We start from the raw sequence: 25,726 nt of genomic DNA on the forward strand, positions 1-25,726 counted from the left end.
GCAGTTGTATTACAGTGATACTCAACTGCCAGCTCAGCCCCAATGGCCACATATGTGCATAATCCTGTACAGAGCTCCATCTGCTGGAGGACAGGGTGTAGCGCAGCACAAATCAATATGGCAGCTGCCTGTTCCATGGGAGACACTGGGAAGAACTTTATCTTCTGCCCTTACTCAGGCCCCATGCCAGTAAGTATGGCGGGCAGTGCACCTACCTGCATGGCTTGCTCATACTCCGCCCTCTGTTTCTTTACAGCGTCTTTCAGCAGCAGGATCCGCTTCTCGTCGTTTTTCCTCTGCGACGCCAACTGCTCCCGCACGCGGCCCGAGTCGGCCTTAGAAATCTCCGCCTCCTTCTGCATCTCCGCGAGTTCCGATGCCTTTTCCCGTAACGCCTGCTCTTTTTCCTCCAGCTGGTGCCCTGCAAATCCCAAAGCAAATCCCCAACTGAATTCTAATCCTTAATGGAGAGAGATAACTCCAACTCTGTACATTGCTAACAAAACAGTCACAACAAAGGGTGTTGTATATTGGTCAAATGATGCATTTTTACCACTCCCACCCCTTAGCACAGCTGCCAATCATAGAGCAGAGCAAAGAGACCATTGCACGGTGGCGGGACACACTCACTGGTGCTGCGGAGTGATTCCTCTAGGGCGGCCGACCACTTTTCCTCTTGCTGGAGCTGCAGGGCTCGTTCCTCCAGCGCATTTACTTTGGAGTTAAGCATTTCCAGAGAAGTCTTCCTATTGGCCAGTTCCCATTCCAGGGCCTGCCGGTGCTCCTTCAGTTTGGCCGTGGATTCTTTCAGCTGCTGTTCCTGGATGTCGAGGTCTCTCAGGACTTGCTTCAGGACCTGTGGGCCAAACAAGAACCTTACTGAGCCCGTTTAGCAGTGGGATACTAATCATGCTGTTAGGGGGGTCACCATAACACAAGTTTGGGGGGGGCTAATGCTACTGTAATGATGTATTAATACCCAGGCATTTACCGCATCGTGTTTTTCCATCTCGCCCTCTTTCTCCTCTATCGCCCTCTGGAGGTGGCTCAGCTGCTGTTCTTTCCGGGCCTCTTTGTCCTGCAGAGATTTGTACCTCGCCGAACTCTCCTCAATGGCCGCCTGTAGGGTGGTCTTTTCCCTGAGCATCTCGTCACGAGCCCTTGTGGCATTTCTCAGGTCCTGGGGAGCAAGCCAAGCACCTCTAAGCTTTCCCACATATATCCAGCATAATTACAATTGGGGGTCCAACTCTATGGTCAAGTGGCAGGGGGCTGTATCTGTAACCCCACTGTGGGGCCAAATAGCTCCAAGGGGCATCATAAGCAATTACTGGATCCAACTGACCCCTGCAGCTGTACATTCTCCCTGCCTGCCATCGGTGCTTAGTGATAGCAGTAACCAAGTGACCCCTGCAGCTGTACATTCTCCCTGCCTGCCATCGGTGCTTAGTGATAGCAGTAACCAAGTGACCCCTGCAGCTGTACATTCTCCCTGCCTGCCATCGGTGCTTAGTGATAGCAGTAACCAAGTGACCCCTGCAGCTGTACATTCTCCCTGCCTGCCATCGGTGCTTAGTGATAGCAGTAACCAAGTGACCCCTGCAGCTGTACATTCTCCCTGCCTGCCATCGGTGCTTAGTGATAGCAGTAACCAAGTGACCCCTGCAGCTGTACATTCTCCCTGCCTGCCATCGGTGCTTAGTGATAGCAGTAACCAAGTGACCCCTGCAGCTGTACATTCTCCCTGCCTGCCATCGGTGCTTAGTGATAGCAGTAAACAAGTGACCCCTGCAGCTGTACATTCTCCCTGCCTGCCATCGGTGCTTAGTGATAGCAGTAACCAAGTGACCCCTGCAGCTGTACATTCTCCCTGCCTGCCATCGGTGCTTAGTGATAGCAGTAACCAAGTGACCCCTGCAGCTGTACATTCTCCCTGCCTGCCATCGGTGCTTAGTGATAGCAGTAAACAAGTGACCCCTGCAGCTGTACATTCTCCCTGCCTGCCATCGGTGCTTAGTGATAGCAGTAACCAAGTGACCCCTGCAGCTGTACATTCTCCCTGTCTGCCATCGGTGCTTAGTGATAGCAGTAACTAAGTGACCCCTGCAGCTGTACATTCTCCCTGCCTGCCATTGGTGCTTAGTGATAGCAGTAACCAAGTGACCCCTGCAGCTGTACATTCTCCCTGCCTGCCATTGGTGCTTAGTGATAGCAGTAACCAAGTGACCCCTGCAGCTGTACATTCTCCCTGCCTGCCATCGGTGCTTAGTGATAGCAGTAACCAAGTGACCCCTGCAGCTGTACATTCTCCCTGCCTGCCATCGGTGCTTAGTGATAGCAGTAACCAAGTGACCCCTGCAGCTGTACATTCTCCCTGCCTGCCATCGGTGCTTAGTGATAGCAGTAACCAAGTGACCCCTGCAGCTGTACATTCTCCCTGCCTGCCGTCAGTGCTTTGTGATAGCAGGATCCATGACCCCTGCAGCTGTACATTAAGCCTTGCATGCACGGCAGTTGTACAAACCATTGGCTGCTGGCAAATAGAATGTACAGCTGTAAGGGTCACTGGCATCCAACTGTCACTAAGAACTGGGAGAATGTACAGCTGCACAGGTCACTTTGTGACACTGACTGCAAACGAAATTCAGCTAAATCTTCTCGGCTGACTGAGCAGAACAGTCTCCCTTGCCCGAGTCCTCACTCTGGAACTCAGAAAGGACACTGGGACCAACAGAATAAAAAGTGATTTGGCAATTACCTGCTCAATTAGCTTCAGTTGCTCCCTGGTATCGTTAAGCTCATCCTTAAGTAAGTTCAACTCATCTGTTCTATCTGCAAAGGGGAAACAGACAAATGATTATTCCAACTGAGCAGTCTGTAGAACCAACAGAACGCACCGGCCTATGGCACCTCCCTCCCATATGTATAAATACAAATATACAGAGAAGGAATGTTCTGGGCACACAATAAGCTGTACCCCCATACTGTACTGTCTAAGGGAAACACTATGGCACCTCCCTCCCATATGTATAAATACAAATATACAGAGAAGGAATGTTCTGGGCACACAATAAGCTGTACCCCCATACTGTACTGTCTAAGGGAAACACTATGGCACCTCCCTCCCATATGTATAAATACAAATATACAGAGAGGGAATGTTCTGGGCACACAATAAGCTGTACCCCCATACTGTACTGTCTAAGGGAAACACTATGGCACCCCCTACCCATATGTATAAATACAAATATACAGAGAAGGAATGTTCTGGGCACACAATAAGCTGTACCCCCATACTGTACTGTCTAAGGGAAACACTATGGCACCTCCCTCCCATATGTATAAATACAAATATACAGAGAAGGAATGTTTTGGGCACACAATAAGCTGTATCCCCATACTGTACTGTCTAAGGGAAACACTATGGCACCTCCTACCCATATGTATAAATACAAATATACAGAGAAGGAATGTTCTGGGCACACAATAAGCTGTACCCCCATACTGTACTGTCTAAGGGAAACACTATGGCACCCCCTACCCATATGTATAAATACAAATATACAGAGAAGGAATGTTCTGGGCACACAATAAGCTGTACCCCCATACTGTACTGTCTAAGGGAAACACTATGGCACCCCCTACCCATATGTATAAATACAAATATACAGAGAAGGAATGTTCTGGGCACACAATAAGCTGTACCCCCATACTGTACTGTCTAAGGGAAACACTATGGCACCTCCCTCCCATATGTATAAACACAAATATACAGAGAAGGAATGTTCTGGGCACACAATAAGCTGTACCCCCATACTGTACTGTCTAAGGGAAACACTATGGCACCTCCCTCCCATATGTATAAATACAAACATACAGAGAAGGAATGTTCTGGGCACACAATAAGCTGTACCCCCATACTGTACTGTCTAAGGGAAACACTATGGCACCTCCCTCCCATATGTATAAATACAAATATACAGAGAAGGAATGTTCTGGGCACACAATAAGCTGTACCCCCATACTGTACTGTCTAAGGGAAACACTATGGCACCTCCCTCCCATATGTATAAATACAAACATACAGAGAAGGAATGTTCTGGGCACACAATAAGCTGTACCCCCATACTGTACTGTCTAAGGGAAACACTATGGCACCCCCTACCCATATGTATAAATACAAACATACAGAGAAGGAATGTTCTGGGCACACAATAAGCTGTACCCCCATACTGTACTGTCTAAGGGAAACACTATGGCACCTCCCTCCCATATGTATAAATACAAATATACAGAGAAGGAATGTTCTGGGCACACAATAAGCTGTACCCCCATACTGTACTGTCTAAGGGAAACACTATGGCACCTCCCTCCCATATGTATAAATACAAATATACAGAGAAGGAATGTTCTGGGCACACAATAAGCTGTACCCCCATACTGTACTGCCTAAGGGAAACACTATGGCACCTCCCTCCCATACGTATAAATACAAATATACAGAGAAGGAATGTTCTGGGCACACAATAAGCTGTACCCCCATACTGTACTGTCTAAGGGAAACACTATGGCACCTCCCTCCCATATGTATAAATACAAATATACAGAGAAGGAATGTTCTGGGCACACAATAAGCTGTACCCCCATACTGTACTGTCTAAGGGAAACACTATGGCACCCCCTACCCATATGTATAAATACAAATATACAGAGAAGGAATGTTCTAGGCACACAATAAGCTGTACCCCCATACTGTACTGTCTAAGGGAAACACTATGGCACCTCCCTCCCATACGTATAAATACAAATATACAGAGAAGGAATGTTCTGGGCACACAATAAGCTGTACCCTCATACTGTACTGTATGGCAGCTCCTCTTCCCCTCCCCGAGGCTTTACCTTGCACTTGCTGCTGTACCACCGACCCTTCCTGCCTCAGAGAATGCTTCTGTTTGTGGAGCTGGTCGATCTCTTTCTGTAACCGTTTGATTTCAGACGCCAACTTCTCTGCATTGCTACTGGCCGCTCGGTTATTCTCCTCCGTAGCTGCGAGTGTTCTAGTGATGGAATGGGAAGGTGTTAAAGGGGAAATACGCCCAACCATATAACAAAGTAAGTGGAGTGCCTAGGTTATATGTGCCCTTACTTTGTGGCCTGGGCGAGCTTCTTCTCCAGCTGCTGGCTGCTCTCCTCCACACGGGCTTTGTCGCTGCCCAGGGAAGCCACATTCTCCTGGAGGGTGTGCATCTGCGTCATCAGAAGCTCCATTTCCCTATGGTCTTTCTCCAGCACTTGTCTCTGCCGCTCCACCTCCCCGTTTAGGCGTTGAGAGGTCCGCTGCAGGTTTTCCAATTCTAACTTCCCCTTTAAAAAGGAAAAGTATTACTTTTATGGTGGGTGGGGGGTGTAGGTGCAATGACAAAACCCACCATCCAACATGGAGAGTGCCCCCTACCTCTAGAAGGGTTGTCTGTATGTTCTCCATCTCATCCACCTTCTGGTTGTGCTGCAGCTTCAAGCCCTGCAGTTCGTTGTTCTCCAGTTGCACCATCTCCAACACGTGTTTCAGCTCTGTAATCAGCAAAATGGGCAAGTAAACGGCTGATGGAAGTGGGGTGAGTGCTTATTTGTGCCCTGGGTACCCCTGGAACTATAGCAGGGTGACTGTTACCCCAATGTTTCTATATATCTGTAACCTTGTTATGGGCTAAGGGGGCCCAGCCTGAAGGCCAGTTAGGGGGGGATTTGGGGTGAGTGCTTATTTGTGCCCTGGGTACCCCTGGAACCATAACGGGGTGACTGTTACCCCAATGTTTCTATATATCTGTAACCTTGTTATGGGCTAAGGGGGCCCAGCCTGAAGGCCAGTTAGGGGGGGATTTGGGGTGAGTGCTTATTTGTGCCCTGGGTACCCCTGGAACTATAGCAGGGTGACTGTTACCCCAATGTTTCTATATATCTGTAACCTTGTTATGGGCTAAGGGGGCCCAGCCTGAAGGCCAGTTAGGGGGGGATTTGGGGTGAGTGCTTATTTGTGCCCTGGGTACCCCTGGAACTATAGCGGGGTGACTGTTACCCCAATGTTTCTATATATCTGTAACCTTGTTATGGGCTAAGGGGGCCCAGCCTGAAGGCCAGTTAGGGGGGGATTTGGGGTGAGTGCTTATTTGTGCCCTGGGTACCCCTGGAACTATAGCGGGTTGACTGTTACCCCAATGTTTCTATATATCTGTAACCTTGTTATGGGCTAAGGGGGCCCAGCCTGAAGGCCAGTTAGGGGGGGATTTGGGGTGAGTGCTTATTTGTGCCCTGGGTACCCCTGGAACTATAGCGGGTTGACTGTTACCCCAATGTTTCTATATATCTGTAACCTTGTTATGGGCTAAGGGGGCCCAGCCTGAAGGCCAGTTAGGGGGGGATTTGGGGTGAGTGCTTATTTGTGCCCTGGGTACCCCTGGAACCATAGCGGGTTGACTGTTACCCCAATGTTTCTATATATCTGTAACCTTGTTATGGGCTAAGGGGACCCAGCCTGAAGGCCAGTTAGGGGGGGATTTGGGGTGAGTGCTTATTTGTGCCCTGGGTACCCCTGGAACCATAGCGGGGTGACTGTTACCCCAATGTTTCTATATATCTGTAACCTTGTTATGGGCTAAGGGGGCCCAGCCTGAAGGCCAGTTAGGGGGGATTTGGGGTGAGTGCTTATTTGTGCCCTGGGTACCCCTGAACCATAGCGGGTTGACTGTTACCCCAATGTTTCTATATATCTGTAACCTTGTTATGGGCTAAGGGGGCCCAGCCTGAAGGCCAGTTAGGGGGGGATTTGGGGTGAGTGCTTATTTGTGCCCTGGGTACCCCTGGAACCATAGCGGGGTGACTGTTACCCCAATGTTTCTATATATCTGTAACCTTGTTATGGGCTAAGGGGGCCCAGCCTGAAGGCCAGTTAGGGGGGGATTTGGGGTGAGTGCTTATTTGTGCCCTGGGTACCCCTGGAACTATAGCGGGTTGACTGTTACCCCAATGTTTCTATATATCTGTAACCTTGTTATGGGCTAGGGGGCCCAGCCTGAAGGCCAGTTAGGGGGGGATTTGGGGTGAGTGCTTATTTGTGCCCTGGGTACCCCTGGAACCATAGCGGGTTGACTGTTACCCCAATGTTTCTATATATCTGTAACCTTGTTATGGGCTAAGGGGACCCAGCCTGAAGGCCAGTTAGGGGGGGATTTGGGGTGAGTGCTTATTTGTGCCCTGGGTACCCCTGGAACCATAGCGGGGTGACTGTTACCCCAATGTTTCTATATATCTGTAACCTTGTTATGGGCTAAGGGGGCCCAGCCTGAAGGCCAGTTAGGGGGGGATTTGGGGTGAGTGCTTATTTGTGCCCTGGGTACCCCTGGAACTATAGCAGGGTGACTGTTACCCCAATGTTTCTATATATCTGTAACCTTGTTATGGGCTAAGGGGGCCCAGCCTGAAGGCCAGTTAGGGGGGGATTTGGGGTGAGTGCTTATTTGTGCCCTGGGTACCCCTGGAACTATAGCGGGTTGACTGTTACCCCCAATGTTTCTATATATCTGTAACCTTGTTATGGGCTAAGGGGGCCCAGCCTGAAGGCCAGTTAGGGGGGGATTTGGGGTGAGTGCTTATTTGTGCCCTGGGTACCCCTGGAACCATAGCGGGTTGACTGTTACCCCAATGTTTCTATATATCTGTAACCTTGTTATGGCTAAGGGGACCCAGCCTGAAGGCCAGTTAGGGGGGGATTTGGGGTGAGTGCTTATTTGTGCCCTGGGTACCCCTGGAACCATAGCGGGGTGACTGTTACCCCAATGTTTCTATATATCTGTAACCTTGTTATGGGCTAAGGGGGCCCAGCCTGAAGGCCAGTTAGGGGGGGATTTGGGGTGAGTGCTTATTTGTGCCCTGGGTACCCCTGGAACCATAGCGGGGTGACTGTTACCCCAATGTTTCTATATATCTGTAACCTTGTTATGGGCTAAGGGGGCCCAGCCTGAAGGCCAGTTAGGGGGGGATTTGGGGTGAGTGCTTATTTGTGCCCTGGGTACCCCTGGAACTATAGCGGGTTGACTGTTACCCCAATGTTTCTATATATCTGTAACCTTGTTATGGGCTAGGGGGCCCAGCCTGAAGGCCAGTTAGGGGGGGATTTGGGGTGAGTGCTTATTTGTGCCCTGGGTACCCCTGGAACCATAGCGGGTTGACTGTTACCCCAATGTTTCTATATATCTGTAACCTTGTTATGGGCTAAGGGGACCCAGCCTGAAGGCCAGTTAGGGGGGGATTTGGGGTGAGTGCTTATTTGTGCCCTGGGTACCCCTGGAACCATAGCGGGGGTGACTGTTACCCCAATGTTTCTATATATCTGTAACCTTGTTATGGGCTAAGGGGGCCCAGCCTGAAGGCCAGTTAGGGGGGGATTTGGGGTGAGTGCTTATTTGTGCCCTGGGTACCCCTGGAACTATAGCAGGGTGACTGTTACCCCAATGTTTCTATATATCTGTAACCTTGTTATGGGCTAAGGGGGCCCAGCCTGAAGGCCAGTTAGGGGGGGATTTGGGGTGAGTGCTTATTTGTGCCCTGGGTACCCCTGGAACTATAGCAGGGTGACTGTTACCCCAATGTTTCTATATATCTGTAACCTTGTTATGGGCTAAGGGGGCCCAGCCTGAAGGCCAGTTAGGGGGGGATTTGGGGTGAGTGCTTATTTGTGCCCTGGGTACCCCTGGAACTATAGCGGGGTGACTGTTACCCCAATGTTTCTATATATCTGTAACCTTGTTATGGGCTAAGGGGGCCCAGCCTGAAGGCCAGTTAGGGGGGGATTTGGGGTGAGTGCTTATTTGTGCCCTGGGTACCCCTGGAACTATAGCGGGGTGACTGTTACCCCAATGTTTCTATATATCTGTAACCTTGTTATGGGCTAAGGGGGCCCAGCCTGAAGGCCAGTTAGGGGGGGATTTGGGGTGAGTGCTTATTTGTGCCCTGGGTACCCCTGGAACTATAGCAGGGTGACTGTTACCCCAATGTTTCTATATATCCTTAACCTTGTTATGAGCTAAGGGGGCAGGTCAGATGAGAGTGATAACATATCAGAAGGAAGAAGCATTACAAAGGATCACAAAGGGCAAGCATTTCACCCACTTACCAGATTTGAGCTTATTTATCTGGGAAGCCAATGTTTGGAGATTATCTTCTTCTTGAAGGATTTCCTGTTTCAGTCGCCCCAGCTGTGCCTTCTTCTCGCTCACTTGGGCATTGAGCTCTCCTTTTTGAGCACTTAAATCTTCCAAGAGAGACTTGACTTCCTGCAATGACATGAAGGCCGGGGTGTAAGCCTACAATAAGTGAAACTTACGCTGCTGTAGTGCCTAAGCCTCCTTGAGAACCAATCATTTATACCCTTAAATCTGTGTATAACCTATATACACTACTTACTCCCCTGTACTGTCGATTACACCCCCATTTGCTTTGTGTTCCCCCTATTACTTGTATCTCTTGTCTGCAATCCGCCACATCCAGTTCCCCGTCCCGTAAGACTTCCTTCAGATCTGCTTTCTTATGGTCAATGTGATCCTGCAGAAGGTGCAGCTCCTCCTTCTTCTGACCTAGAAGGCGGTCCATACCCGCTATGTCTTGCTGCTGGGCGTATACCTGCAGGAGAAGGATGGAAGAACAACGCTGAAAAGGGATTCGGATCCGGATTCAGCCTTTTTTTAGCAGGATTTGGCCGAATCCATGCCTCTGGCTGAACCAAATCTACGGTTGGGTATTCAGCCTAATGTTTCGCAAATGCAGCTTGTTTTTTCCCAGAATGCCACAGTCATTGATGCACCAATACAACCATACCTGCTCATCTATTCGCTCCAGGACTGCCTTCTTCTCCTGCAGCAGGGATTCCGCTTCCTTAAGTGCCTGAAGATGATTGGCTTCCTTGGCCGCTACCACCTGGATATCAGCATGGAGCTTCTGGAGACTGCAAGGCAAGTGGCTAATGAAACACCGTAACCCTTTGTGTGCCAAGGTTATAAACCCTAATGTGGGGGCCAACATAGGACTTACCTTTCAGTCATCGTGTCAATCTTTTTGCCGAGTGCCTGGAATTCAGAGTCCTTTTCGGATACCACGCTGTTTATTTCCGTCAGCATGCTCTCTTGTTCCGCTCGGTGCTGCTCCAGGTCGCAGGCGCTCCGTTGCAGCATTCTAAAGTGAACGTGTGTAGTCTTTATATATATTCATTGTAAACAGACGATAAACCCAGCTGAACGAGAGGGTATCTATCCCTGGTACCTGAGTTGCTGATCTGCTTTCACCAGCTGCCTGGCTGTCTCTTGTGCCCGCCGCTCCAGCTCTTCGGCGTCGCTCTCTGTGGTGCTCAAGTGCTTCTTTGCACAGGTGTACTTTTCAATGATGTCGGTGGTCTGCAGGGAAAACAGAAAAACGGATAAAATGGAGTCCTGGGGTGAACGGATGTCTTCAAGTCATTGCACACTCCAAGTGCAATGTGAACAAGGTACCTATAACAGTATCACCAAAAATATTTTAAAGTTATTGAAATATAATGTACTGTTGCCCTGCATTGGTAAAACTGGTGTGTTTGTTATAGAAAAGGTATTATAGTTTATATAAATACCCTGCTGTGTAGCCCTGGGGGCAGCCGTTCCTGCACTGGTACAGCTGGGGTGTTTGCTACAGAAACCCTACTATAGTTTATATAAATACCCCGCTGTGTAGCCCCGGGGGCAGCCGTTCCTGCACTGGTACAGCTGGGGTGTTTGTTACAGAAACCCTACTATAGTTTATATAAATACCCCGCTGTGTAGCCCCGGGGGCAGCCGTTCCTGCACTGGTACAGCTGGGGTGTTTGCTACAGAAACCCTACTATAGTTTATATAAATACCCCGCTGTGTAGCCCCGGGGGCAGTCGTTCCTGCACTGGTACAGCTGGGGTGTTTGCTACAGAAACCCTACTATAGTTTATATAAATACCCTGCTGTGTAGCCCCGGGGGTAGCCATTCCTGCACTGGTACAACTGGGGTGTTTGCTACAGAAACCCTACTATAGTTTATATAAATACCCCGCTGTGTAGCCCCGGGGGCAGCCATTCCTGCACTGGTACAGCTGGGTGTTTGCTACAGAAACCCTACTATAGTTTATATAAATACCCCGCTGTGTAGCCCCGGGGGCAGCCATTCCTGCACCGGTACAGCTGGGGTGTTTGCTACAGAAACCCTACTATAGTTTATATAAATACCCCGCTGTGTAGCCCCGGGGGGCAGCCATTCCTGCACTGGTACAGCTGGGGTGTTTGCTACAGAAACCCTACTATAGTTTATATAAATACCCCGCTGTGTAGCCCCGGGGGCAGCCATTCCTGCACTGGTACAGCTGGGGTGTTTGCTACAGAAACCCTACTATAGTTTATATAAATACCCCGCTGTGTAGCCCCGGGGCAGCCATTCCTGCACTGGTACAGCTGGGGTGTTTGCTACAGAAACCCTACTATAGTTTATATAAATACCCCGCTGTATAGCCCCGGGGGCAGCCATTCCTGCACTGGTACAGCTGGGGTGTTTGCTACAGAAACCCTACTATAGTTTATATAAATACCCCGCTGTGTAGCCCCGGGGGCAGCCATTCCTGCACTGGTACAGCTGGGGTGTTTGCTACAGAAACCCTACTATAGTTTATATAAATACCCCGCTGTGTAGCCCCGGGCAGCCATTCCTGCACTGGTACAGCTGGGGTGTTTGCTACAGAAACCCTACTATAGTTTATATAAATACCCCGCTGTGTAGCCCCGGGGGCAGCCATTCCTGCACTGGTACAGCTGGGGTGTTTGCTACAGAAACCCTACTATAGTTTATATAAATACCCCGCTGTGTAGCCCCGGGGGCAGCCATTCCTGCACTGGTACAGCTGGGGTGTTTGCTACAGAAAATGTATTATAATTTGTATAAATGTATGTATGTATGTATGTATGTATAACTTTATTTATAAAGCGCCACAAGGGTACGCAGCGCTGTACAATCTTACAAAATACAAAATTACACACAGGGAGGACAAGTGATATCATAAATAAATACAATAAATAAATATATATAAATAAATATATATATATATATATATATATATATATATATATATATATATATATATATAAATGCACAGGTAATAAGTGCCATGTGGAATGAGACACAGTAGGAAGGATGTCCCTGCCCCGTAGAGCTTACAGTCTAAGTGGTTGGGTAACATAAAGGCACAAATTGGAAAATAAGAGTGCACCAGGTATGGCCATTTGCCCTTAGGCGCAGGACTAGGACAAAATAATGTTTTAGTGCTCCAGAAGGTAACAGCTGAGTTTTTTCTTAAAGAGAGTGGGTGAGTGTTCCCTACGGAGGGATTCAGGGATAGAGTTCCAGAGGGAAGGAGCAGCGAGATAGAAAGGGTTAAGATGAGAGAGCGCAGTGGGTGTGGATAGTGTATAAAGACGGAGGCTCTGAGAGGAGCGGAGGAGACGACCAGGAACGTGCAGGGAGACCAGTGAAGTAATGTAGTGAGGAGCAGGGAGACCAGTGAAGAAATGTAGTGAGGAGCAGGGAGACCAGTGAGGGAATGTAGTGAGGAGCAAGGAGACCAGTGAAGAAATGTAGTGAGGAGCAGAGGAGGGAAGGGCCGAATGTTAGCAGGAGGATTCTGTAAGCTCCATTGCTTAACAGGCAGCCATGCAAGAGAGCTTAAGTGAGGCTGAACAGGTTCCCTCTTAGGAGAGAGCAGGAGGATCCTGGCAGCAGAGTTTAAGATTGATTGCAGGGGAGAGAGGTGGGAGTCCGGGAGGCCGTTTAGTAGGAGATTGCAGTAATCTAAGCGGGAAAGGATAAGGACATGTATTAGTGTTTTAGCTGTTACTTTTGAAAGAAAGGGGCGTATCTTGGCAATTTTGCAGAGGAAAAAACGGCAGGTTTTGGCAGTGTTATTAATATGGTTAGAGAAGGAGAGTGACTGGTCAAAGATAACCCCAAGGCAGCGTGCAGAATTTACAGGGTTGATGGTCATGTCATCAATAGTGATGGTGAAAGGACGAGGAGGGCCAGGTTTGGGCGGGAAGACCATTGGCTCTGTTTTAGCTAGGGTAAGTTTGAGCTGGCGTCGGTTCATCCAGGAGGCAGTTAGCAATCTGGGTTTGAACATCAGCAGTTAGTGCAGGGGTGTCTAAATATATCTGGGTGCATCTGCATATAGGTGGTATTTAAGACCAAAAGAAGAAATAAGGTCTCCTAGAGAGAGAGTGTACAGGGAGAACAGCAGGGGACCAAGCACAGAGCCCTGAGGCACCCCCACACTGAGCGGCACCCCCACACTAAGCGGCACCCCCACACTAAGCGGAACCGGGGTAGAGGATTTGTTAGTAAGAGCGACAGAGAAGGAGCGGTTAGAGCGGTAGGAAGAGAACCAGGATGCAGCCTGATCCCGGATACCCAGAGAATAGAGAATTTGTATAAGGATAGAATGGTCGACAGTATCAAAAGCAGAGGAAAGGTCTAGGAGAACGAGAACCGAGTAGCGTCCTTTGGCCTTGGCAGTCTGGAGATCATTTGCCACTCTGCATAAGGCCGTCTCAGTGGGGTGCAGGCCAAAAACCAGACTGCATCGGGTTCAGCAGATTATGGGTGCAGAGGGAGTTAGTGACACGAGAAAAGACAAGACGTTCCAGGAGTTTAGAGGCATGGGGCAGGAGAGAGACAGGACGGTAGTTAGAAAGGCAGGACGGGTCCAGCGTAGCCTTGAGAATGGGTTTGACACATGCTTGTTTGAATAGAGAGGGAAAAGTACCAGAAGCCAGAGAGGAATTGAATATGTGGGTAAGAGCTGGAGTAAGGGCAGGGGCACACTGTTAGTAGGGATGAGGGCATAGGATCCAGCGAGCAGGTAGTAGGCGGAGAGGATCGGAGAAGCTGAGAAACTTCAGACTCTGTTACGAGATTGAAGGAGCTGAAAACGGAGAGAGGAGATTTAGGAAGGTTGAGATTAACGGTATCTGAGGGTTGGGAAAATTGTTTGCGGATAGAATCGACTTGGCTTTTAAAGAAGTCAGCAAAGTCCTGGGGCGTGTGTTCAGATACGACTGATTCATTAGGTAAAGGATGAAGTAAATACCCTGCTGTGTAGCCATTGGGGGCAGCAATTCAAGCAGGAAAAAGGAGAAAAGGCACAGGTTACATAGCAGATAAGAGATAAGCTCTGTTGAATTCAATGGTGTTTTCTCTGTTATCTGCTATGTAACCTGTGGCTTTTCTTCTTTGAATGGCTGCCCCTGTGTTTATATAAACTATAGTAATCTTTCTGGGGCAAACACACCAGTGCAGGGCAAAAGTACATTATATCATAATTATTTTTATACACTTTCATTTTTTGGTGTTACTGTTCCTTTAAACATTCCAGTGTTTCTTGGAATACGTGTGGGTCCCTTCCTGCTTCCGCCCTGTGTAACGAGGGGAGGCAAACCATTTCATACCTTTGCCCGTGTGGATTGGAGCTCTGCCTCTGCTTCCGCCAGCAGCCGATCTGCCTCTCTGAGTTCCGCCCGACGCTTTAGGAGAGTCTTCTCTATGCACCCTATCTCGTCTTCAATCTCATCGTGGTGCTGCAAGGACTTCTCCAGTTCCAGCTCGGTAATTAGGGTGCCGATGTGCCCGTCGACAAAGTTTCTGCAACGGAAACCCCAGAAAGGGAAAGTTAACTTGGGAACTCCTCCATGAACCAATATCACAGCTTATTGGTGACGCACCAAATAAGATCTGCTGTTTGGCCATCTGGGCAAGAGAACTGATCTGTACCTTTAAGGGAGAAGAAAAGGCTACATCACTGGGGGGCGCCCCTAGTGATTTAGCCTTTCCTTCTCTTTTATGTTTCAATAGGTTACAGAATGTCCTACTCTTAGCCACTTTATTTATCCAAAATGGCTACTCAGTGGTTCAATACCACCAATACATACTTCCTCTTCCGCCTCTGGCCCGAAACACGCAGCTCCTCTACTTCCTTCCTGAGGATTTCTTTCTGATGCTCGAGGTCGTCGATATCCTCCTGCAGACGTTCCTTTGATCGTTTCTCTTTGTGCCGCCGAGACTTGAGGTGATCGATAATGTCCTCCAAACGGGTCAGCTCGTTTTCCTACAGAGAACAACAACAAAAAAAAATAATTTGGTGCCTGACACTGAGCAGGGCTATATAACTGTAAATAAGAAATGAGAATTCTGCCACCTAGTGGTATAAAGTAGATCTGCACGGTCCCTGTGAATTTAAAAGGACCCTTCTCATAGATGGGAAATGTAGTGGGTAAATAAAGCCTAAAATGATTAAAGTTGTGATGGTGGATCTGGTGTAGGTTAGTAAAGGCCAATTTTGGAGACAAGGGACCCCGTGATTCTGCTGCATATCGTAAGGGCTGACACTTTCCACACTAGCATGGCAATACCACTCTGTTCCATAGACAGAACGTACCAGATTGTGATGCCCAGGCACGTTACAATGAAGGACCCCGGCTGGGATAACAGGGATGGTGAAATGGGGTGGAGGAGGTCCATAGATAATCTGAGTTCCGACAGGAGGGGGGCCATAGATAACAGTCCCAGGGGCAACTGGTCTGCCGCTGGAGGGAGGCGGAGGTCCGTACACCACTGTTCCCTGAGGTGCAGGAGTGCCGTCTGGAAGCACAGTGTAAATAACAGAGCCAGCGGGTGGCATAAAATGGCGCTGGGGTGTGGCACTGGCATCACTCTCTTCTCCATCGCCATCTTCTCCATCTACAGACAAAAGGAAGCCAATGATAATACATAAATACAGTAGTTATTGGGGCAGTTAGGGAGCCACTGAGACTAGCACATACCTCTGTGGGTGTGCCCCCTGCGCGTGCCGTGTCTGAGGGGTGAATAGACCCAATGCCCCGAGGCACAGCGAGCGCACTCATCCTTCTTGTTATGTCGGCCGTGGCTGCACTTTCTTCTGGCCGGTGATGATGTCACGGGGTAATGGAGGCCAAGCCCAGAGTCTTTGGTACTCAGAGAATCTGGACCAGATGTCTGGAGAGAAAAATGGGTTAAGGAGTGGGTAAACACTAAAGAACTGATTAGTTACAATGGGTAAAAGTGGCCATACACAATTGGCGAGGTCGCCAAGTGAGCAGATCTTCTCCCAATATAGCTCCCGATATAGGGCTAATTCAAATTACAATGGCCGACACAGGTGCCATCGGATCAGGCACCACACCAACACAGTCCAAGATCCAATGGAAAATCAAACCTGCCCAATCAGAGACCTTGCCAATTTTAAGCCAGATCTCGGACGGGTAGGACCATCGGGGGTTCCCATACTGCCCGTCTATGGCCTCCGTAAGTGAAGGAGGGCAAATTAGCACTTATTTTGGTAAATCAGCTCAGGCTTACATTTGATGGGGATGGCACATAGTACCAGTAGCCCTTTCGTCGGAATGGGTCAGCCATACTGGTGATATAATCGTTCTGGTAGCCAAGGGTGTTTCTGAGAGACTCAATCTCATCCAGCAGATTCTCAATCTCGTCAATATTATCTTAACATAAAACAAACATATACAGTAATTTTATTATATATATATATATATATATATATATATATATATATATATATATATATATATATATATATATATATATATATATATATATATATATATATATATATATATATATTATATTATATATATATATATATATATATATACAGGGAGGAGCACACCCTATACAAATCCAAACGCCCTTGGTGCAGGTCAAAAAACAAAAATATAGTAGAAAGAGTGCCGCACACACAGGGACTTGATACAAAAGAAAAAGTGGTTTTATTGAAAAAATTCCAAATTTTTTCAATAAAACCACTTTTTCTTTTGTATCAAGTCCCTGTGTGTGCGGCACTCTTTCTACTATATATATATATATATATATATAGATATATATAGATATATATAGATATATATATAGATATAGATAGATAGATATAGGTATATAATCAGCTGAGTAATAAAGCCATTATCTGGCTCATCTCCGGCCATTTTCTAACTGTCAAACAGTCCCTACCTAATCTGGCATGATCCAGTAAATGTTTAAGGCGGTCGATTTCGCCCCGCTGTCTTCTCATTGTGTGGTTCAGTTTCTCGATCTCCTGATGTTGGTAGCTGGAAGTTGCCATACCGGCATCGGCATTCTGCATTTCTTCCTGGAGCTGAAGAAGAGATGGCTTTGTGAGAGGGGCTCATTGATTAGGAGTAACTGAACATGGTGCCATAGTGTTTCCTTTAGACAGTACAGTATGGGGGTACAGCTTATTGTGTGCCCAGAACATTCCTTCTCTGTATATTTGTATTTATACATATGGGTAGGAGGTGCCATAGTGTTTCCCTTAGAGAGTACAGTATGGGGGTACAGCTTATTGTGTGCCCAGAACATTCCTTCTCTGTATATTTGTATTTATACATATGGGTAGGGGGTGCCATAGTGTTTCCCTTAGACAGTACAGTATGAGGGTACAGCTTATTGTGTGCCCAGAACATTCCTTCTCTGTATATTTGTATTTATACATATGGGAGGGAGGTGCCATAGTGTTTCCCTTAGACAGTACAGTATGGGAGTACAGCTTATTGTGTGCCCAGAACATTCCTTCTCTGTATATTTGTATTTATACACATGGGAGGGAGGTGCCATAGTGTTTCCCTTAGTCAGTACAGTATGGGGATACAGCTCATTGTGTGCCCAGAACATTCCTTCTCTGTATATTTGTATTTATACATATGGGAGGGAGGTGCCATAGTGTTTCCCTTAGACAGTACAGTATGGAGGTACAGCTTATTGTGTGCCCAGAACATTCCTACTCTGTATATTTGTATTTATACATATGGGTAGGGGGTGCCATAGTGTTTCCCTTAGACAGTACAGTATGGGGGTACAGCTTATTGTGTGCCCAGAACATTCCTTCTCTGTATATTTGTATTTATACATATGGGAGGGAGGTGCCATAGTGTTTCCCTTAGTCAGTACAGTATGGGGGTACAGCTTATTGTGTGCCCAGAACATTCCTTCTCTGTATATTTGTATTTATACATATGGGAGGGAGGTGCCATAGTGTTTCCCTTAGACAGTACAGTATGGGGGTACAGCTTATTGTGTGCCCAGAACATTCCTTCTCTGTATATTTGTATTTATACATATGGGAGGGAGGTGCCATAGTGTTTCCCTTAGACAGTACAGTATGGGGGTACAGCTTATTGTGTGCCCAGAACATTCCTTCTCTGTATATTTGTATTTATACATATGGGAGGGAGGTGCCATAGTGTTTCCCTTAGACAGTACAGTATGGGGGTACAGCTTATTGTGTGCCCAGAACATTCCTTCTCTGTATATTTGTATTTATACATATGGGAGGGAGGTGCCATAGTGTTTCCCTTAGACAGTACAGTATGGGGGTACAGCTTATTGTGTGCCCAGAACATTCCTTCTCTGTATATTTGTATTTATACATATGGGAGGGAGCATATCAAAATTGACTGAATACAGATATATTGGGTGCACATATTAGCTATTGGGTATAGGGTATAAGTCAAACCTGCCCGTGTCCCATAAACACCCTGCTGTGCCAGTGCTGTCTTACAGATTAAACAACACCTTTCTGAATCCCATCTACAAGGGACCCCTACCATAAAGAAACCCCTAGATCTGCTTTATAGAATGTTGGGGCTCACTGTACCTGTTTCTCTCTTTCTTTTAGGATGTTCTGCAGCAGGTCAATCTCTGCTTCCGCTTTGGCAAGATTCCGAGATGCCTGCTCTGCCTGAGTATTGACGTTTTCTGCTTCCTTCATTTCCTGCAGAATAAAACCCATTATTATCAGCCTTTATTTATATAGCACCAACATTTTCCCTAGCGATATACAGAAAGTATACATCATTGCCATCAGCCCCTGCCCCAGTGAGCTTACAGTCTAAGGTCCCTATCACATTCCCATCAGCCCCTGCCCCAGTGAGCTTACAATCTAAGGTCCCTATCACATTCCCATCAGCCCCTGCCCCAGTGAGCTTACAATCTAAGGTCCCTATCACATTCCCATCAGCCCCTGCCCCAGTGAGCTTACAATCTAAGGTCCCTATCACATTCCCATCAGCTCCTGCCCCAGTGAGCTTACAATCTAAGGTCCCTATCACATTCCCATCAGCCCCTGCCCCAGTGAGCTTACAATCTAAGGTCCCTATCCCATTCCCATCAGTCCCTGCCCCAGTGGAGCCAGGAGCCTACAATCTAAAGTCTCTGTCACAGTCACACTAGCAATATATAGAGATGGCAGAGAAATAAAGTCAGTGTTACCCCTTAGAGGAAAGTCGCCCATTATAATTTATAAATTAAGCAGTGAGAGTTACCTCCACCCGCTCCTGGTTAATTTTAAGTACAGTTCCATGAAGAGACTGCAGCTGCTCCTTGGCGTTAGACAGCTCGGATGCAGCCAGCTTATCGGAGACAGCCACCGCTCGCTTCAGCTCCCGCAGTTCTTTATCCAGAGCAGACAACTGCTTCTGCGCCACGGCATCTTCCATTTTTCTCTGGAACAAACCAATCACAGCAGAGACACTTGGCAACTCTGTTCAAACAAGACAGGGGGCACTATAGAGATCGTAAGGGCAGCAGACTTACTTGGTTCTCCATATCCTGAAGTTCAGATAGAAGCTTCTCCCGCTCCTCGTCGGCCTCTACCAGCTGCTGATCCGCCAGGCCTTGGATTTCTTCCATGCTCTTCAGTTTGCCCTTTAGCCGCTGGATTTCATTCTCCAGCTGCCGGAGCTTCGCCTCATACTGTCTCTTTAGCGCCTGCATCTAATATGGCGGAGACAGGAAATATCATGGTAACATGGAACCAGTTGGCCAATCTAATTTTATTCTACATGTACCTGTATACCAAGCATAGGGCAGGCGGGAAGGGGGGAATGCTGGGCCACCAACAGGGGGCAGGCAAGAGCAAGCAGGGATAACACATACTGGGTGAATTCCCATTAGCCCATTCTTTCTTACCTTGGCTTCGGCGGCCTTGTTGCAGGCCCTCTTGTACTCCGCCGGTGCTTCCTTGGCTTTCTCCTGGAGGGCGGCTATTTCCTCCTGCAGTTTGCGCTGCCTTTCCTGCGCCTCCTTTTTCTCTTCCTGGGACTTGGCGAGGATCTCATTAAACTGCTGCTGAAGTTCTGCCAGGTTCCTACCCAAGACATCCGTGGGACTGGTGCACCTTCATTGGGTGAGAACACAGCAAGTCAGCATGGCGGCAAAGTATGACCCAGCAGTCTCTGCAATTGGTCGGTATGATCCAACCTACCTGATTTCACCAACTCCTGTCTGCAATTTGCGTTTCAGTTCGGACACTCGGGCGCTGATCTGCTCGGGGTGGACCAAGTTATCCACGGCATTGGCCAGCTGGGCTTGGAAATTCTCAAGCTGCTCTTTCAAATAGTCGTTTTCCCCCTGCCAATCACAAAGCAAACTGTGTTCCTCCACCATGTGACTTGCCCCGAGCCATACAAACAAAGCATGGATTGTCTTACGCTGTTTATTAAAGAATAAGAGACAACCCCCAGCAGTAACCCCGCCTTGCTGATCCTAATGGTATGGTCTGACTGGAGGCTTTATTGCTATTAAATGGTTTTCTATGGGAGAAGTCACACGAGCAAAAGTCATATGACTGAGGCACTCAGGCTGACTGTACATGTAAAGGCCCACTCTTTTGGGCAGGAAATGTTTATTTACTGAACTGGACCTCTACATGTATGGTCAGCCCGGGGGCCTCATAGGGCTTTTGCTAATGTGACTTCTCCCATAAAAAGTCACAGACCGTACCATTAGGATCAGCAAGGCGGGGTTGCCTCTTACGCTTGTTTATGTGCTGATGATTAAAGAATAAGGGGCAACCCTAGCAGTAACCCAGCCTTGGTGATCCTAATGGTATAGTCTGACCAGAGGCTCTGTTGCTATTAAATGACTTTCTATGGGAGAAGTCACATGAGCCAAAGCCATTAAAGGAGAAGGAAAGGTAAAAACTGGTCTATGTAAATACAGCCATAAGCACTCACAGAAACGCTGCACTGAGTTCTCTGTCAAAAGATTTGTTGTGTCTGTTTCCTCTGCCAGAGACACGCAGCTCTCTGCTCTCTCCCCTCTCCTGCTCCCACCTCCCTCAAGAATGCTTAGAACTCACCCCCCCCCCCCTTAGGAATGTGGATCTGAGCCAATCAGCAGGAAGCTGACTCATAGTCTAACTGAGCATGTACACTGGTCTGGGTCTCGGTGCAGGAGCAAGGCATTATGGGAACTTTCTTTGCAGAGCTAAGCGTTTTTTCTTCCTGTTTGGCTTCTGATCATCTCAACGGGAGAAATATGGGGAGACTTAAGGGCACTATTGAGAGAAATGAAGGTATGCCTGCAGCTTGGGATTAACTCTTTATTAGCCTTTCCTTCTCCTTTAAGGCACCCAGGCTGAACACATGAACAATGGACTTTTACATGTATGGTCAGCCTGAATGCCTTAAGGTGCCCCATACACGGGCTGATTGTAGCTTCCAATATGGGTCCCTTAGACCGATTCGTCAGCTAATTTGCCCATGTAGGGGCACAAACGACCAGCCTTCCCGACTGATATCTGGCCTGAAATCGGCCAGATATCGATTGGGCAGGTTAAAAAATTTAGTCGGATTGGGGACCGCATAGGCTCATTGATTCCGTCCCCGAACAGACTGTGCCTATTCCAGCGCTCTAATTTGATTGTTTGGCCCCAGGGCCTAAATTCTCCCGATATCGCCCAGCAGTAGGTGGGTATATCTGGGGAAAATCCACTCGCTTGGCAACCTCGCCAAGCGAGCAGATTTTCACGTCTATGGCCACCTTTAGTCACTTCTTCCATAGAAAGTCATTTAATAACAATAGAGCCTACAGTCAGACCATACCATTAGGATCAGCAAGGCTGGGTTAATGCCAGTATTGCCCCTTATTCTCCCAATGGTATGGTCGGACTGGAGGCTCTATTGCTATTAAATTCTATTGGAGAAGTCATATGAGGCACCAAGGCTGACCATACATGTAAAGGTCTACTCTCTTGTCAGCAATGATCATTCCCTGGCCAAAAGAGTAGACCTTTACATGTACGGTCAGCCTGGGGGTCTGCCTGCTTTGGCCACCGAAAGTGTGCAGTTTTACTTTCCTTGGCCAAATTGGAAACCTATCTGCTCATATTCTCAGCAAGCATAGACTGGAATTACACTGCGGAACATTGGATATTCGAGTGGAATGTTTCTAATACTCTGGCTGGCTGCAGGTTGGAATAGTAGGGTTATGATGGTTCTAATTCTGTAATGGGCTGCCTCTGTTCTGATTGGCTGTGTGCATTGGTTCCATTTTATACCACTTTCAGGATGGTTGGCCAGCAGGCACTTGTGCAGATGGAGTGGGCCAAAGGGTCCTACCTGCAGTTGGTCCATCTGAGACAACAGCTTTTGATTCTCTTGATCTGTCTCCTCCAACAACTGCGCCTTGGTCAGTGCATTCTCCAGCGCCTGTTTGTCCTTCTCCAGTTCAGCTTGCAATGCAGAGCTCTCCATCTACGTGATCAGGAACCAAACGCCATGTTGGGTTATTAAAAGCAAATAAACAGTAATGATACATATTATTTACAGAAAGGACATTGGGAATGGGAGCTTACATGGCTCAGACGTTTCCTCCTCTCCAGCTCCTCCTTTAACTGCTTGGCCTCCGCATCTCGGGCTTTCAGCTGGGCCTCAAGTTCGGCCTCGTACTCGCTAAGATCCCCCTGAGCCTGGCGCAGGGATTCGTTCAGTTCCTGCTGCTCCTGAAGACTGTGCTCGAGCTCAGCGATCTCCTAGGATTGCAAACAACGTGAAGAAGTTACCCGACATACTGTATGGTATAAGGTCAATGCCATTTGGCTGGACCTCCCCAGAAGGCCTTCTAGCTCTGTGGAATGGCCAGTTGTTCCTCTGGTTCCGACACTAGCTGCCCACTGTGGAAGCACAGCACCATATTAACTAGCCAAAACTTACTTTTCTCATGCCTTCAGCCTCCAAAGCCACCGCCTCCAGCTGCTTCTTCTCTTCCTCCAACTCTGTCAGTCTCTGGAGTAAGTCTTCCCTCTCTGCATGAAGCTCTCGGCACTCATCATGTGCCTGCTTGGCCTGGCCTTTCACGCTCTCTAGGTACTCCTGCAGGCCCGCTATGATGCCCTCCAGATCCCTCTTCAGAGCTTCATTGGCTGCTATCTGGCCTGGGTGGAATGTAACAGGATAAAGAGATTGGTAATGGCTCTCTATCAGGCCAATGTTCCTCTTATCTTGCACCTCCCCATATCTCTCCCCCTGTATCTCCAAACATTCCTCAGTGTCTCCTCCATTCCTCCTAGAGTCACAGCCTTTCCTCAGCCAGTCTTAAACCATTCTTCCTTGTTGTTACTTACTCCTGGAATTCCATCCCTAAAAAACTCCCCTGTACTAAGCAAGATTCATCAGGAACAGCCCCCTAAGTTTGCTCATAGCCTGTACAGAGAGATACCATAAAACTATGGCACATAGGGATTCCCCTGTACTAAGCACAATTCAGCAGGAACAGCCCCCTAAGTTTGCTCATAGCCTGTACAGAGAGATACCATAAAACTATGGCAGCATAGGGATTCCCCTGTACTAAGCACAATTCAGCAGGAACAGCCCCCTAAGTTTGCCCATAGCCTGTACAGAGAGATACCATAAAACTATGGCACATAGGGATTCCCCTGTACTAAGCACAATTCAGCAGGAACAGCCCCCTAAGTTTGCTCATAGTCTGTACAGAGAGATACCATAAAACTATGGCACATAGGGATTCCCCTGTACTATGCACAATTCAGCAGGTAAAGCCCCCTAAGTTTGCTCATAGCCTGTACAGAGAGATACCATAAAACTATGGCAGCATAGGGATTCCCCTGTACTAAGCACAATTCAGCAGGAACAGCCCCCTAAGTTTGCTCATAGCCTGTACAGAGAAATACCATAAAACTATGGCAGCATCCCCTGCATGAAGCACATCTCTACAGACAAATCTGAGGGTACAGTCGCCCTTTAATACAGTACTGTATTGTATAACAAGGTGGAGACAAGGAAGTGGCTTCTGCTACACTTAATTAATTCCAGGAATGTTGTTTTTAAGCTTGAAATAAATGTTAGACTGACACAGGCAAAAGGGCTAATCGGGCAATGAAAATGTGATAGGGACCTTAGATTGTAAGCTCACTGGGGCAGGGGCTGATGGGAATGTGATAGGGACCTTAGATTGTAAGCTCACTGGGGCAGGGGCTGATGGGAATGTGATAGGGACCTTAGATTGTAAGCTCCACTGGGGCAGGGACTGATGGGAATGTGATAGGGACCTTAGATTGTAAGCTCACTGGGGCAGGGGCTGATGGGAATGTGATAGGGACCTTAGATTGTAAGCTCCACTGAGGCAGGGGCTGATGGGAATGTGATAGGGACCTTAGATTGTAAGCTCACTGGGGCAGGGGCTGATGGGAATGTGATAGGGACCTTAGATTGTAAGCTCACTGGGGCAGGGGCTGATGGGAATGTGATAGGGACCTTAGATTGTAAGCTCCACTGGGGCAGGGACTGATGGGAATGTGATAGGGACCTTAGATTGTAAGCTCCACTGGGGCAGGGGCTGATGGGAATGTGATAGGGACCTTAGATTGTAAGCTCACTGGGGCAGGGGCTGATGGGAATGTGATAGGGACCTTAGATTGTAAGCTCACTGGGGCAGGGGCTGATGGGAATGTGATAGGGACCTTAGATTGTAAGCTCACTGGGGCAGGGGCTGATGGGAATGTGATAGGGACCTTAGATTGTAAGCTCCACTGGGGCAGGGGCTGATGGGAATGTGATAGGGACCTTAGATTGTAAGCTCACTGGGGCAGGGGCTGATGGGAATGTGATAGGGACCTTAGATTGTAAGCTCACTGGGGCAGGGCCTGATGGGAATGTGATAGGGACCTTAGATTGTAAGCTCACTGGGGCAGGGCCTGATGGGAATGTGATAGGGACCTTAGATTGTAAGCTCACTGGGGCAGGGACTGATGGGAATGTGATAGGGACCTTAGATTGTAAGCTCACTGGGGCAGGGGCTGATGGGAATATGTCAGCGCTATATAAATAAATGATGATGATGAAAGAAGAGTAGTTTGTCTTTAAAATGAAGCAAAGCCAATGATTGGTTCAAGCTGTAACCTTCTCCGTGCCACTGGAGGACTCATTGTGTAAACTGCACTCAGGCAGGGAAGGGGTTGAATCTCTGACCCTTTGCGTTATATTGTACAGGAAACCGCTCTACAGAGGAACCCAGGGTTCATTTCCTTTTTGCTGTTATAATGCATAAATATAATCAGATCTAAAAAGAAGTACTACTACCGCTTGTGCAGGGAGCCACCCCTTAACCAACATCTTTCATTTTTTAACCCGAAATATGGCTCTTTCTGTGTAAAGAATGCAACTGTGCAATGCACTAGCCATTATGGCACCTCCCTCCCATATGTATAAATACAAATATACAGAGAAGGAATGTTCTGGGCACACAATAAGCTGTACCCCCATACTGTACTGTCTAAGGGAAACACTATGGC

The 25,726-nt window shown here is 47.9% G+C and overlaps 1 protein-coding gene across 5 annotated transcripts in view; it reads right to left on the bottom strand.

Moving 5' to 3' along the window:
* Window positions 1-25,726, bottom strand: part of cntrl (centriolin) — a 60,437-nt gene that overhangs the window by 5,129 nt on the left and 29,582 nt on the right. For 3 of the 5 annotated variants that reach the window (XM_004919795.4, XM_002941306.5, XM_004919797.4), the window contains exons 13-38: window positions 23,130-23,350; window positions 22,772-22,948; window positions 22,536-22,670; window positions 20,399-20,544; window positions 20,104-20,311; window positions 19,729-19,908; window positions 19,458-19,637; window positions 18,791-18,907; window positions 17,128-17,272; window positions 16,465-16,607; window positions 15,909-16,101; window positions 15,524-15,825; window positions 15,018-15,193; window positions 14,538-14,730; window positions 10,312-10,442; window positions 10,084-10,224; window positions 9,871-9,997; window positions 9,511-9,675; window positions 9,170-9,329; window positions 5,456-5,571; window positions 5,147-5,364; window positions 4,900-5,057; window positions 2,759-2,832; window positions 980-1,180; window positions 631-856; window positions 216-421 (exon numbers count right to left, since the gene is read on the bottom strand). In XM_004919795.4, coding sequence (XP_004919852.2) covers window positions 216-421; window positions 631-856; window positions 980-1,180; window positions 2,759-2,832; window positions 4,900-5,057; window positions 5,147-5,364; window positions 5,456-5,571; window positions 9,170-9,329; window positions 9,511-9,675; window positions 9,871-9,997; window positions 10,084-10,224; window positions 10,312-10,442; window positions 14,538-14,730; window positions 15,018-15,193; window positions 15,524-15,825; window positions 15,909-16,101; window positions 16,465-16,607; window positions 17,128-17,272; window positions 18,791-18,907; window positions 19,458-19,637; window positions 19,729-19,908; window positions 20,104-20,311; window positions 20,399-20,544; window positions 22,536-22,670; window positions 22,772-22,948; window positions 23,130-23,350 — 4,439 coding nt within the window. The remainder of the gene's footprint in view (window positions 1-215; window positions 422-630; window positions 857-979; window positions 1,181-2,758; window positions 2,833-4,899; window positions 5,058-5,146; window positions 5,365-5,455; window positions 5,572-9,169; window positions 9,330-9,510; window positions 9,676-9,870; window positions 9,998-10,083; window positions 10,225-10,311; window positions 10,443-14,537; window positions 14,731-15,017; window positions 15,194-15,523; window positions 15,826-15,908; window positions 16,102-16,464; window positions 16,608-17,127; window positions 17,273-18,790; window positions 18,908-19,457; window positions 19,638-19,728; window positions 19,909-20,103; window positions 20,312-20,398; window positions 20,545-22,535; window positions 22,671-22,771; window positions 22,949-23,129; window positions 23,351-25,726) is intronic. The other 2 variants (XM_004919796.4, XM_012954437.3) reach the window with 1 other exon arrangement.

This window comes from Xenopus tropicalis, chromosome 8 (genome assembly GCF_000004195.4).
Source record: "Xenopus tropicalis strain Nigerian chromosome 8, UCB_Xtro_10.0, whole genome shotgun sequence".
Classification (NCBI taxonomy): Eukaryota; Metazoa; Chordata; class Amphibia; order Anura; family Pipidae; genus Xenopus; species Xenopus tropicalis.